The 15,202-nt window shown below is 47.0% G+C and overlaps 1 protein-coding gene across 1 annotated transcript in view; it reads left to right on the top strand.

Annotated features, from left to right (window-relative positions):
- The window catches only part of LOC127627699 (neurexin-1-like), a 527,683-nt gene that overhangs the window by 31,866 nt on the left and 480,615 nt on the right, over positions 1-15,202 (top strand). Inside the window, exon 2 of the mRNA XM_052104201.1 lies at positions 9,198-9,218. Coding sequence (XP_051960161.1) covers positions 9,198-9,218 — 21 coding nt within the window. The remainder of the gene's footprint in view (positions 1-9,197; positions 9,219-15,202) is intronic.

Below are 15,202 nucleotides of genomic sequence, written 5' to 3'. Positions count from 1 at the left end.
TTTCATGGTTTGTGCTAAAAAAGGGGGTTTGTGTTAAAACAGGATAATCACTAAATCTACAACATATATGTAATATAACAACTCACATCTGGACAGTGAAGCAAATGAACAGTTTAACCTGGACTGAATAACATGCTAGTGAGAATATGCATAATTTGCATTGCGTATCTTGCATTGCGAGTAGAGATGCACCGATCGACCGGCCAGGGACCGGAATCAGCAGATTTTCTGCATGCTTGGCCCGGACCGGTGACCGGCTGGTCAGCCTCACGTCTTTCCGATTCCAAGCCGGTCTGTTTTGTTGCCAGCTGCCGCCAAACTTTCAAACCCTGGACAGACCTCTGCTTTTTATGGACAGGAGACCCCTTGCAGCAGGTGTCTCGATGCGTCCTGGTCACCACAGACGCCTCCAAATTGGGTTGGGGAACCATGTGCAACGGGCTGGCACATCAACTGCCTAGAGTTGTTGGCTGTACTTTTTGCCCTGCTGAGGTTTCTCCTGCTAATTCAGGGCAAACATCTTGATCCAATCAAACAGCACCACCACGGTAGCGTACATAAATCGCCAAGGCAGCATACGCTCTCTTCACATGTCACAACTTGCCCTTCCTCTCCTCCTTTGGAGCCAGCAGTAACTCAAGTCGCTGCGTGAAACTCACATCCCGGGCAACCTCAATGTGGTAGCGGACGCGCTATCACGACAACGCTTGCCCAGTGGAGAGTGGAGGCTTCACCGCCAGTCGGTCCAGCTGATTTGGGAATGGTTCGGCGCAGCACAGGTAGACCTTTTCGCCTCCCGAGAGACCTCCCACTGCCCGCTCTGGTACGCCTGAAAAGAGGCTCCCCTCGGGACAGACACGCTGGCACACAGCTGGCCCGCGGGGATGCGTAAGTACACATTTCCCATAGTGAGCCTGCTTGCACAGGTGCTATGCTAGGTCAGGGAAGTCATTCTAGTTGCTCCCTATTGGCCCATTCGGACTGGGTTCTCGGATCTCGTACTCCTTGCGAAAAATCTCTCCCTGGCAAATCCCCCTGAGGAAGGACCTTCTTTCTCAGGGACAGGTCATGCTCTGGCATCTGCACCCATAGCTCTGGAACCTCCACGTCTGGCCCCTGGATGGTATGCGGAAAATCTAGCTGATCTACCACCTGCTGTCGTAGACACGACCAACCAAGCCAGAGCCCCTTCTACCAGGCAACTTTACGCCCTGATGAGGCGATTGCTCGTAAATTGGTGTTCTTCCTGGGCTGAAGACCCACAGAGGTGCGCAGTTAGGTCAGTGCTTTCATTCCCGCAGGAGTGGTTGGAGGGGAGGCTGTCCCCGTCCACCTTGAAGGTGTATGAAGCTGCTATCGTGGCCCAACACGACACAGTAGACGGCAAGTCTTTGGGTAAGCACGACTTAATTATCAGGTTCCTAAGAGGTGCCCGTGGGTTAAATCCCTCCCGGCCTAGCCTGTTCCCCTCCTGGGATCTCTCAGTGGTCCTCTCGGGCCTTCAGAGACCCCCCCCTTCGAGCTGCTAGAATCAGTCGGACTCCGGGCCCTCTCCTTGAAGACGGCCCTCCTGATCGCGCTCGCCTCCATCAAAAGGGTCGGGGACCTGCAAACCTTCTCTGTCAGCGACACCTGCCCTGGAGTTCGGTCCGGCAGACACTCACGTGATTCTAAGACCACGACCAGGCTACGTGCCTAAGGTTCCTACCACTTCCTTCAGGGACCAGGTAGTGAACCTGCACGCACTGCCCTGGTAGGAGGCAGGCCCATTCCCTTCGTTGCTGTGTCCGGTACGTGCTTTGCGTATCTACTTGGACCACACGCAGAGCTTTAGATGTTCTGAGCAGCTCTTTTTATACTTTGGTGGACAGCGGAAAGGGAACGCTGTCTCCAAACAGAGGCTTTCCCACTGGGTAGTGGACGCCATTACGTTGGCCTATCGCCCTCAAGCCGTGCCCCCTGCCCCCCCTTGTGGGTCCGAGCACACTCAACAAGAAGTGTTGCATCCTCATGGCCACTGGCCAGGGGCACCTCCCTAGCAGACATATGCAGAGCAGTGGGTTGGGCAACACCTAATACCTTTGCAAGATTTTACAATCTCAGGGTTGAGTCTGTTTCGTCCCGTGTTTTCTCAGGTCCAAGCCGGTAGAACTCGGTACACGCTGACAAACTGTACACATAGTGCCCTTTCCCTCCACTGGAATTCACCGACCAAGACCAATGCAGGTACTCAATTTACCCTGTACTAGAATAGGTGCTCCACAGGACGGGCACCCATGTGGACTTTTCCCCCCTGTGTGTATTTTCCACGGTACGGTCCCCTTGCGAGCAGAACCATGACTCCCTTGGGCAATCCTCACGGACCCCCGGTCGCCGTGTTTGTAGCAACTCCTCCCTCCCAATGAGGTAGGATCTACCACCGCACCATTCTTCACATGTGACCTAAAAGCCCATGTGATGTATTTCACCACTCTTTACCTCCCCCAGTCTGGGCAGGTGTGGTCTCCGTAGGGTCTTTCCCTCCTGAAAGAATAGGAAAACTGGGAAAGATCGCCTTCCCCGATGCATATGATAGCATTAAGATGGCCCCAGCCGCTTTAACTCTATGCGAGAAACATAGAGAGAGAAAAGGCATGGCTGGCGCTGCCTGCTCCCATGCTTGGCACGTCGCCTTGTTCCCCCCTGACGGGGGTAAAGAACCAGAAGGCGTTGATGATTTTATGGGGCGTTGGGGAAGGGTACGTGCAGCCTAGCACAGCTGGTCACTGGCACATAAAATACCTGCCAGCTCCTGTGTCAGCAGTACACGTACACGGCTCAGTGCATGGCGTGATTTAAATGGGACCCCTAGTGTTTCTTCTTTGACTCAATGTCAAAGTGAGTGACAGATGGGGAACGTCTAGGTTATGGATGTAACCTCCGTTTACTGATGGAGGGAACGAGACGTTGTGTCCTCCCGGCCACGTCGCTAAATCGAGCCACTGTTGTGGCTGAACCTCATTGTCGGCTCCTCAGAAAAGTCCTGACGGAAGTCAACGAGCGTGCCTGGGGGCGGGTGGTTCGTGGGGACGTACCCGGTGAAACCGAGCCCGCTGCCATCCCCAAATCGCCTCCATCGCCAGCCGCATCGTCCTCAATTTTTTTCCAAATAAATGGTATGAGGACATCCCTGGTTAGCAGTAAATCCATGAGCTGGCTCTTTGAAGCAGTTGGAGCTGATTGAATTAATTAACTCCAAATAAACCAAGAACTGTGTTATGTGTACTTAAAGCTCATGAAAGTCATGAGAGTTACTTACTGGTCGTTCAAATAATAACATGTAGTTTAAAATTCTAATTTCGTTTTGTTGTATTAAGTGAATAATCTTAAAAAAAAAAAAATCTATCTGGCAAATAAGTGTTTCATAAATAATAAAACAATACAATTCTTTAAAAAGCCCTTCACTTTTAAACATGCTTGTGGTATTATTTTTTTTCGCTCTAATGTCTGTAAAATTAACTTGTAAAATGCAAAAAAAACAAAAAAGGGGCCGGTAAGAAATCTGACTGGCTGGTAAATTTTTTCATGTACCAGTCCACCTTGGCTGGTGGGCTAAAAAGTTCATTTTGCACCCTGTGTCCAAATACGTTTGGTGCTATTCCATACTAAAACATATGTTTATTGATCAAGCTGCCCAGCCTAACTTAGCTTTAACTATTGGATCAGAATTAATTTGTTGTCATTGAGTGGCTAAAATGAACACATATTAGGAAAATAGATCATAGATTAGCTCCCCCTCTCCTGGGTGCTCTCACAGGCTCAGGGATGTCTCCATGGCTGCATAATAATGATTGCATCATTGTGAAATGGTGAAATAACAGATTCTTATTTAATTGGGCATAGGCTAGTCTCTTGGGCTTGCATTTTGAATGGATAAGTACCTTGTGCAAGCTGCCATGTGTTCTCATTAGTGTTTTAGAGTGAGTGTTGTTGCCCTCTTCCCTTAAGAGCTGCAAAAAAACTTTTTTTCTCATTAATCACAATGGCAACAATGATCTGACTCACCCTGCATGACCAGACTATCCAGCTCCACACAAGCCCCACCATGCAAGTCTTTGACTTCCTCCCCTGACTCCTTTTATTTCACGCTAAAGAAGCTTGGCACATTGCTTGCCTTATTTTGTTCTACTGCCTGAAGTATCTCATTCAGTTAGCAGCTGTCCTTTTGGCCTCTTGGAGAACTTGCTCTGGAAGTATTACGGAAGATAAAGGTACATCATATAATACAGGCTGTGTATTTGGAAATGCATGTGACTTATTTTTGATCCCAAAATACTTTTGTTTCTTTTATTATTATTTTTTATTAACATTTTGTATTGATTCCATCTACAAGACAACTAGGCTAAACACAACATAAAATATAGAATAATTTATATAAATGAAACCCATCCCTCTGAACAAACCCCCCCCCCCCACCCGACACAATCACGCACTACAGTGGTCACTTACAATACAACATAAAAATGAAAACCTAAAAAAATACACTTTCAAAAAACAATGCACATTCACATAAAAAAAAAATAATCCCCCTCCACTCTCCCACCCAGAGAACCCTCCAAAAAAGCCAAATATCCACCCACTTAAATAAATCGCATTTTCCCAACCTTCCCCACCCTGCCGATCACCCCGCACCATTCCTGAAATGAGCGTGCCCCAGCCGTCTTCCACCCCCTAAGAAAAATTTGTCTTCCAACCATAACCATGGATAGGACCCACATTTTTAAGTGGCTATCCCCAAAATGAATAACCGCTCAATCACCTAAGATGCATAGTCTGGGACAAAATGAAAACTTTCTGTCCAATACGTCACATAAATCTCTGTACCCTCAACCAAAATTCTTGTATCTTAATACATTCCCAAAAAACATTGGTTTTGTCCCTGTCTTCTGAATTGAATCGCCAGCAGGTGGGTGTGTCTTTAAGACTAAGTCTATACAATCTAGAGCAGGGGTGCCCAATACGTCGATCGCGATCTACCAGTCGATCGCAAAGGCAATGCTGGTAGATCGCACAAAATGTAAATGTACTTTCGTTAAATTTGAATAAAAATAAATAGAATGTCTTTCCTTCTTTTAGTTTCTGTCTAACTTGCACTTGACGAGTAAATATTGACCAGGCGAGGTTTTGTTTATTCAGTTGCTATGACAACTAGGTTTGCGCCTACGCGCCTTCCAAGGACTGAGAACAGAGCGCGAAATTGCGATGCTACTGCACGGATTAGGCAAAACAGTCTGATTCCATTCAGTGCAAGTCTTCAGAATAAGGTAAATGCCCTGGCTATTGTAATGTATTGTGTTGTAGGTGTTTTGTGTTTAGTTTTAAAAAAGAATGATATCAACGTTGAACACTGTTATATATTTTTTATATATTTTTTTATATATTTTAAATGAAACAGTGTCTTATTGAGTTGGTCATTTAAAAGTAGATCATCACACAAAAAAGTGTGGGCACCCCTGATCTAGAGGGTGTCCAATATAATCGATGCATATCTTAAGTTGCATCAGATGCACCCTTAAATCTCTAGATGCAGACTTGATGTTTTTTAGAATACAAGTCCAGACTTCCTCCTCCAATACCAAGTTTATATCTCTCTCCCATAATCTCTTGAGAGAAGTTGAATCTCATTCCCCCATACTCTGAATTAATAAGAAGTAATACACTGATACCTCATGACCCTTTCCAAACCCAGTAATTGCCACTTCTAGAGTATCTGCCCCTTTAGAGTGATGTATGCTACTCCCAAAAATAGTACAGAGCAGGTGGCACAGCTTTAAATACCTTAAGAACTGAGATCGGGGAATCCTGAAATGTTGGACCAAATTTTCAAACGATCTCTACACTCCACTGTCATATAGGTCACCGAGCGTATTAACCTCCCTCACAATCCACTCTGACCAGCAGATAGGGGACTTACATATTTTTGGGTTTAGCCATATGCTCAAAGCAACATTTAAATAAATGTCAGAATTAAACACTGGACACTTTTGTCCATACCTCGTGCAAATGCGAAATAATGGGGTGTGACTTAACTTCTCAGATTAGTTTAATAGAAAGGCTTTGCAGTGGCAAAAAAGGGGCAAGAACTTCCTTTTCAATACCATACCAGGGAGGGGCTCTCTCAGGTGGAGGTGACGAATGAGCCACATTTCTGAAACCGAATACATAATAAAAAAAAAAACCTTGGGTAAGCCTATCCTGCCTTTGTCAATCGGCCTATGTAATTTGCACGCTTACCATTTCAGATGAAGAACTTCGCTATAAGAACTTCGCATATCGTTATATGAAATAAGAGAGGGGGACATCTACAGGGAGAGATTGAAGCAGGTAGTTTAATTTTGGAACACAATTCATTTTAATATTAACCTTTTCAATCATAGATAAATGTAATGAAGCCCACCTTCCCACATTGCTCGAAAACGTTTGGTTACGTATGTAACCTCCGTTCCCCGAGGGAGGGAACGACACGTTGTGTCGGAGAAGCGACACTAGGGGTCTCTCTTGAGCGCCGATATTCACCTCTGACCTATTGAAAAGGGCCAATGAGAGTTGGCAGTCAGTATTTGCATACCCCGCCCGCATCACGGGTATTTAAGCGGGGCAAATACGGAAGTTTTAGTCAGGATTTTTCTGAGGAGCCGAATGGTCCGGCCACAACAGTGGCTCGGTTCAGTGACATGGCGGAGGAAAGACACAACGTGTCGTTCCCTCCCTCGGGGAACGGAGGTTACATACGTAACCAAACGTTCCCCTTCTGTCGCTCTCTCCACGTTGTGTCGGAGAAGCGACACTAGGGGACCCATTCCAATCTTGCCATGCCCTGAACCGTGTACGTGAACCGCCGATACAGAGGCGGGCAGGGATTTTATCCAGTGCCGCGCATCGTCTGTACCTGGCTGCACGTACCCTTCCCCAATGCCCCATAAGAACATCGGAATCCTTCTAGTTACCCTGGGAGGGGAACAAGGCGATGTTTGCCAACATGGGAGCGGGCCAGCCTGGCTGGGCCTCTTTTCTCTCTATGTTTCTCCCATAGAGCAATCACGGCCGGGGCCCTTACACGCATATAGGGAAGGGGGTCTTACCCAGACCCTGCGGAGACCACACCTGCCCTTTTTCTTGGGGAGGAAAAGTGGTAGACACATCACACGGCTGTCTTAGGGCTCGTGTGGAAAGTATGGTGTGGTGGTAGATCCAGCCTCGAAAGGGGGGAGTTGCTACAGCACGGCGACCGGGGCAGCTGTAACTGCCTAAGGGAGACAAGGGGGTCCGCTCGTAAGGGGACAGAACCGTGGAATTACACACAGGGGGAGTCCGAGCAGGAGGCCCTACCTGTGGAGCACCTATACCAGTAAAGGGTAGCCATCAGGGTACCCGCAGTGGCTTGGGTCGGCGAGTTCCTCCGCTGAACCGCGGACCCGGAGGGCTGGGGAGGAATCGACCAGGGTCCCGACTCAGAGAAATCATTGCTTGTGGGCATGTAAATATTTTGTGGCCATCCTTAGTATCTGTTTGACATTTTTCTGGAAACATCATTGTAAAAGCAATCCTCCGTCGATGCAAGAGATTCATGAAGGAGTGTTATTCCCCTAAACAAACACCAGTCGCTAGGAGGAACCAACACAAAAAGAAACAAAATGGCGCCAAGCCTCCTCGGACAGTTGAGTATTTGCTCAGCGAGTCAATTCACTTGGGGGCCACATGAAAATCACCAAAACTCAGAGAATTTTGTTTCCATCAAAGTAATCGATCAATGTATTACAGCAAGATCCTCCAAGTCAGCAATAATCTTCGTCAACATCACAGACATGCTTGCTAGTTGCCGCTAAATTTCTCCCGCCACACCGTCCAAATTGAGTCCCAGGTCTGTGGGCCTGTCTGAGGTTTCAGCTTGAGCACGTAAGTGTCTTTTAATATCTCCAGAGCCCGAGGATATTGAATTCTTTGCCATGTTGACTTCAATGAACAGATATGTAGTAAGGTGTATCGAATCTCACCGGTTTATGACACAAAAATAATTAAAAAGTAGCAAAGTGCTTAGAGCTCTCCATTTACACGTCCTCTCCACGCATGGCATCACATGACTCTCACATTTTTGTCTCTTTTATTTATATGATAATGGTTTGATAAACCCTACTAAAAACTTGAATAACATACTGTAGCTGCTTTTCCCCTTACAGTTCTTTAGTTTACATTTCTGAATGCTTGTTCTTTTTTTCCCCTGATGCATAGACATTTCTTAAATCTGCTTCCATACCTTAACATACAAAGTGTCACTTTACATATTTTAGGATTGAAAATTCATGCTTTTATAAATGGAATAGATCACCCAAAAATTATCTTATTATTCACTTACACTGATGCCATGAGCTCTGTCTTCTAAAAATCTTCATTTGTGTTCTGTTGAAAAAACAGTCATACACATCTGGGATAGCATCATGTTAAGTGAATAATGAGAGAATTAAAATTTTGGTTGAACTATTCCTTTAACTTGTATTGATAGTAGAAAACATTTGTAGCCTATTTTCTGCATAATGTTTGTCATCCAATTGCTTTTCCTTTAGATCATATTAGTCTGTAAGATGTGACATTCAGACAGTACTTGAAGGGATAATTTATCCAAATATTCTGTCTTTTACTCACTCTCATATTGTTCCAAACCTGTATTACTTCTTTTCTTCCATGGGACACAAAAGTAGAGCTTAAGCAAAAAGTTTGGGAGTGACCAGTTGTTATTCACTTTCCTGGCATTTTTATCTGTACAATGAACTTGAATAATGACTGAGGCTGTCAGTTTCTAACATTCTCACATCATCTCCTTTTGTGTTCCACTGAAGAAATAGTCTTACGGTTTGGAACGACATGAATGTGAATAAATGTTGACACCATTTTGTGTGTGTGTTTGTGAACTAACTCTTCAAATTTCTGCCAAAGCCTAAAACCTCAGTGAATTAGAAATTGTGATAGTAGGCATTGTAGCCTAAGCATGGGTCAGTCTTCAGCAATTACATTTTATACTGCTCATTAATTAAAGTATTTTTAACAGCTTGAATGGCACACACACACACACACACACACACACAAACACACACAAAACAGTATGTTTAGTGCTGCTGATTGATTTACTTTTCTCTTTTCCTTTTCCCTTGTGCCTGGTGCAGCTATCCAGCAAGTTTTGGGAGGTAAGTCCAATGTTTCCTCTTTACAGATTTGATGCTAGAGATGATTGCATTACACACTGCTTGTAAAGTGTCACCCTTCTGCTACTTTACAAAGGCATTGTCAGTTTGTACTGCAGTTCTGCTGACACACTCAAGCTGGACTAAAACTGTACACCTGAACTCAACCCTAACCCTAATTCATGATATACTTGAGTGATAGCTCTACGTGACAATGGTTTGCAGAGCACCAGCAAGGCACTGAGTAAATGCTTGTTGTTGTACAGATGTTGTGGGAGATTTTATAGTCAATGTGTAACAGAGAGATGGGTCTCCAGTTTGCTGGGCCGGAGGCTTGTGACTCCAGCCCTGCAGTTTTAAAATATCTCTAATGCTGAATTAGAAGTAAGTGGAACCAGGGCTGGGATTAAGGCAGCTGGCAGTGGTAATGCAAAATCACTCTGCCATATACAGCTCATGGGTAAGATAAATTTAACTTTGCAGTTAAGGCACAAACAGGTTTTGAGATGAATCTTGCAAGGCAAAACTTGACAGTCCACAACACATAGTTAAAGCTAATGTATTGGTAATTAAGTGCTCAAGTATATATGTATTTCCCCGGTTCTCTTTAAAGGATCAAACTTAAAAGCTATGGTTTACGATGTATCTTTAAGGATCTCAATTGTTTTTATAAATTGTTTTGATAGATAGCTTACACAGAGGCTCTTTGGTAAATGTATTGACTTAGTCTTGATTTTCTTAGCTAGTAATGAAAAATGTGTTCGATTTAATAGATTAGTTAATTGGTTATTTCAAATGTGTTATATTTTTTGCCTCTGAGCCGATGTGATGTTTGGGATTGATAATGAGTATATGCTGCATTATTCAACAAATGTTAAAACGCTGTTCCCCGTCTGTCGCTCACTCGACGTTGTGTCGAATGAAGTGACACTAGGGGACTTTCTTGAAGGCCTCGGTTACCTCTGAACTTGAGAAAAGGCCAATGAGAAATTGGCAGACAGAATTTGAATGTCCCTCCCCCAGACATACAGATATAAAAGGAGGGAATAATGCATCTGTTCATTCAATTTCTTCTTCGGAGCCAAGCGGTTGTGCGATCAGCGAGCTGAGATCACTTCTGTTCCACTCACCTCTGCAGAGCTTTGCTGTTATATCTATGGCGCGTATCAGCGGCTTTCTCCTTCTCTGCACGCTAGTGAAGCTTTGCCCCTGGGTGCTTCTACAGAGCTTCTGAAAACAGAATATTTCTTAAAAAGAGTTTATTTCTCTAAAAGAGCACACACAGCAGGCGTGGTGGACTCTGGTGGCCAATTCATGTGTGAAAATTATTCCTCATGCTCCCTGAATTTGAGCCTGATGAATCTATGCATTGTCGTCCTGGAATATGCCCATGCTGTCAGGGAAGAAAAAATCCATTGATGGGAGAACCTGGTCATTCAGTATATTGATGTAACCAGCTGACTTCATTTTATTGCTGCATAATGTTCCTGAGCCTATACCTGACCAATTGAGGCAATCCCAGATCATAACACTGCCTCCAGTGGCTTGTACAGTGGGCACTATGCATGACTGGTGCATCGCTTCATGAGATTCCCTTCTATCCCTGACCCACCCATCGCTTTGGAATAGGGTATATTTGGATTCATCAGACCACATGACCCTTTTCCATTGTTCCACAGTCCAATCTTTATGCTCACTAGCCAATTTAAGTTGTTTTTTCTGATTAGTTTCACTAACAAGTGGCTTTCTTGTGGCCAAACAGCTGTTTAATCCCAATCCTGGAAGATCTCGTCACATTGTGCGATTGGAAATGCTCTTAATTTCACAATTAAACGTGAATTTGTTTAAGATGTGATTTCAAGCGATCATTTAAAGAGCACCTATTATGGTTTTTTAACATGCCTAATTTTGTTTTAAAGGTCTCATATGATTTACATGCATCCAAGGCCAAAAAACGTATCGGTTACCTAACGTAACCTCGGTTCTCTCTAGATGAGGGAACGAGTATTGCGTAAGCTAGCTTACGCTACGGGAAAGATTCATCTTTTCTGAGATATTGAAGCCAAAAAATTATCCTTAATTTTTGTATCCATTGTCAACGCAGTGCGGCAGCTGCAGACCTTGAGCGGGCTAGCTAGCGAGCTCATAGGTTGCTCTGCGGCAACTGCTGCAGCCTATAGACGAGCTTGGGCGAACTCGCATCCAATGAGAGGCGTCCGCGCGCTCACTGCATCAAAGCCCGCCAAAATGGGCATGACTAGAGTGCATATAAGCGTAGTTCGTAGGCTGGAACCCTGGTTTTCATTGACTGAAGCGAAAAGTCGCCGTGGCGCGAAGCACGGCCGGCTACGCAATACTCGTTCCCTCATCTAGAGAGAACAGAGGTTACGTTAGGTAACCGACACGTTCTCTTCACGAGAGGTTCTCTCGTATTGCGTAAGCTAGCTTACGCTCACGGAACCCATTGTCAACGCCGTGCGCGCCAAGCATCCACTGTATGAGCCCCAGGGAATTAAGGGGGACCCGGGGAGCCCTTATGAGTGGGGAAATAATATTTGGCCGGCAAGAATGCGGGTCATTGATTGTGTAATACATAAGCACATAGTGGGAAGGGAACGACAGAGCGGCGGTGCCGGTCTGTGTGGAATGTGTCCCATCAGTGCAGCTCACCAGGGGAGCTGTAGCGTATTAAACCGCTAGTAGTTTTGCCTGCAGAGCGGGCACTTCCATATTGTAAAATCTGACAAAGATGGAGGGGGAAGTCCATCCCGCTGCCACACATATGTCGTGAATGGAAATCCCGCTGGACCATGCCCACGAGGATGCCATGCCTCTAGTGGAGTGAGCCCTAATGCCCAACGGGCATGGCAGGTCTTTTGACGCGTATGCAGCAGCAATAGCGTCCACTATCCATCTAGATAGTGTCTGTTTCGAGGCGGCGAGACCTTTGGTGCGCCCTCCGAACGAAACGAAAAGCTGCTCGGAGCGTCTGAAAGCAGCGGAGCGCGCAGTATACAATCTCAGTGATCCAACCGGGCAAAGGAGATTGGCGTCGCGTTCGCTATCCGGTGCTGGCAGCGCCGATAGGGAAATGACCTGTGCTCTGAAAGGAGTACCGATCACCTTGGGAACATAGCCGTGTCTAGGCTTTAAAATGACCTTGGAGTCACTTGGTCCAAACTCAAGACATGCAGCGCTGACAGACAGCGCGTGAAGGTCTCCCACACGTTTGACTGATGACAGGGCAGTCAGAAAAACGGTTTTGAGTGAAAGGTATTTCAAATCCACGGATTGAAGTGGTTCGAAAGGGGGGGCTTTCATAGTTTCGAGAACTATAGAAAGATCCCAGATAGGAACCGATGGGGGGCGCACCAAAGGTCTCGCCGCCTCTAAACAGACACTATCTAGATGGATAGTGGACGCTATTGCTGCTGCATACGCGTCATCCTTCTAGCTCCCCTGAGGAAGCGGATGACCAGCTCGTTTTTACCATGTGACTGGCCGTGCAGGGGTTCAGCGAACGCCGCAACGGCCGCCACATACACTTTGAGCGTGGATGGGGATCTGCCCTTATCCAGCAGCTCTTGTAGAAATACGAGCAGCGACGACACCCCACATGTCCGCGGGTCCAGGTCTCTGTCGGTGCACCATTTTGAGAACACAGACCATTTTGACGCATAGAGTCTTCTCGTGGAAGGGGCTCTAGCGTGTATGATGGTGTTTATTACTCCTTCTGGCAGAGCGACGGGTAGTCGTTGGTCACCCACGCATGCAGCGCCCAGCGCTCTGGGTGGGGATGCCAGATTGTGCTGCGAGCTTGAGAGAGGAGATCTGCTCTCACTGGAATGGGCCACGGCGCTGTCAGTGACAGCTGCGTAAGCTCCGGGAACCATGTCTGATTCTCCCAATGTGGGGCTATGAGGAGCACCGAGTGACGCGTTTCCCTGATCCTCTGCATTACCTGTGGCAGTAGCGAGACGGGAGGGAAGGCGTAAAGCGGGCGTCTGGGCCAGTCCTGGGCCAGCGCATCCTCGCTTTTCGAGAAAAATATTGGGCAGTGAGAGTTCTCTTTGGACGCAAAGAGGTCTATCTCTGCTCTGCCGAATAGGTGCCATAACGTCTGGACTGTTTGAGCGTGCAGGGACCATTCCCCTGGGGGAATATTGTCTCTGGACAGTCTGTCCGGGCCGTCGTTCAGGTGGCCTGGCACGTGCGTCGCCCTCAGCGAGCGCAGGTGGCACTGGGACCAACTCAGTATGCGTTTTGTCAGATGGAAGAGGTTCCTGGATCTGACACCGCCCTGACGGTTTAGGTAGGATACCACAGATCTGTTGTCCGAACGGACCAGGACGTGGTGACCCTGAATGACCGGGAGAAAGCGCACGGCGCGTACTCGACCGCTATCATTTCCAGACAATTTATGTGAAGGAGCTTTTCCTGAACTGACCATAGGCCGAAAACCGGAGAGCCCTCGCAGACCGGCGCCCCAACCCGTGTTGGACGCGTCTGTCGAGATGACTTTTCGGCGAGATACAGCTCCCATTGTCACTCCCCGCTGATACCATTCGGCCACTGTCCAGGGCTGCAGAGCTGATGTGCAGGTCTGAGTCACCTTGATGGGCTGGCGGCCTGTGGCCCAAGCCCGGCGAGACGCGCGGGTGTTTAGCCAATGCTGAAGCGGGCGCATGTGCAGTAAACCCAGCTGAAGTACTGCTGCGGCTGAGGCCATGTAACCTAGCACTCTCTGGAATTTCTTCAGAGGCGTGAGGCTGTTCATCTGAAAAGATGCGGCTAGTCGCTGAACACGGCGTGCGTGATATGTAGATAAGCGAGCCGTCATTGCCACGAAGTCTAGTTCTATTCCCAGGAAGGAAATGGTCTGACTGGGCTGTAGTGAGCTCTTGGTCCAATTGACTGCAAGACCCAAACTGTTCAGATGGCTGAGGAGAACTGCTCTGTGAGACAGAAGCTCCATATGTGACTGAGCCATAATCAGCCAGTCGTCCAAATAGTTCAGAATTCGCAAACCCTGACTCCGCAGGGGTGCGAGCGCCGCATCCATGCACTTCGTGAAAGTACGGGGTGCTAAGGACAGGCCGAACGGAAGGACGGTGTATTGATAAACCTGGCCGTCGAAGGCGAATCTCAAGAATGGCCTGTGACGGGGATTTATCTGAATCTGAAAGTATGCATCTTTCAGATTGAGAGAAATAAACCAGTCCCCTGGCGCACATGCGCGAGGAGTTTCCTGATTGTAAGCATTTTGAGCGGTCTTTTGCAAGCACCTTGTTCAAAACCCCGAGATCTAATATGGGTCTGAGGCCGCCGTCTTTCTTGGGAACAAGAAAATAACGGCTGTAAAGCCCCAACTTCGCTCAGAGAGGGTGGCACTTTTTCTATGGCCCTTTTGCACAGAAGGCTTGCTATTTCTGAACGAAGCATGCACGCTGCTTCCGTGTTCACAGTGGTTTCGAGCAGCTCTGAAGCGAGGGCGGCGATCGAACTGTAGCAAATAGCCCTGTTGTATTGTGCTTAACACCCACTTGGATATCCCTGGAATAGCTTCCCACGCTTTGAAGCGTAGCAGCTAGAGGGTGAATGGCCAATTCGCTCTGATTGCCGCACACAGAGCTGAACAAAATGTGTGAGCGCGTTTAGTGTGTTCATGCATGATTGCTCGCAGACAGCATGAACAGGCTGTTTTGTGAGTGACTTCCGATTGGAATGAATGGGGAAAGAGTCACATCTGTTACGTGATGCGCAAGCATAGTCATGGGCACGGGACTTACACACAGAGGAATGGTTGCTGGCCGTGTAACAGAGCGGGCAGAGAATGGGCGCGCGCACGCATTTGTGGGCGCATTTATTGACTCTAGCGCTCGAGCGGTTCAGTAACCGCTTTATGTGAGCGTGCTCTGGTGGGGACACGAGACATGCAGTGCTTGTGTGCAGAAGTGAACACTGGATTGTGGGCACATTTTCTACAC

Source organism: Xyrauchen texanus, chromosome 34 (genome assembly GCF_025860055.1).
Source record: "Xyrauchen texanus isolate HMW12.3.18 chromosome 34, RBS_HiC_50CHRs, whole genome shotgun sequence".
Taxonomy (NCBI): Eukaryota; Metazoa; Chordata; class Actinopteri; order Cypriniformes; family Catostomidae; genus Xyrauchen; species Xyrauchen texanus.
Note: the sequence above shows the minus strand (reverse complement) of the source record. Positions and strands in the feature narration are given on the sequence as shown.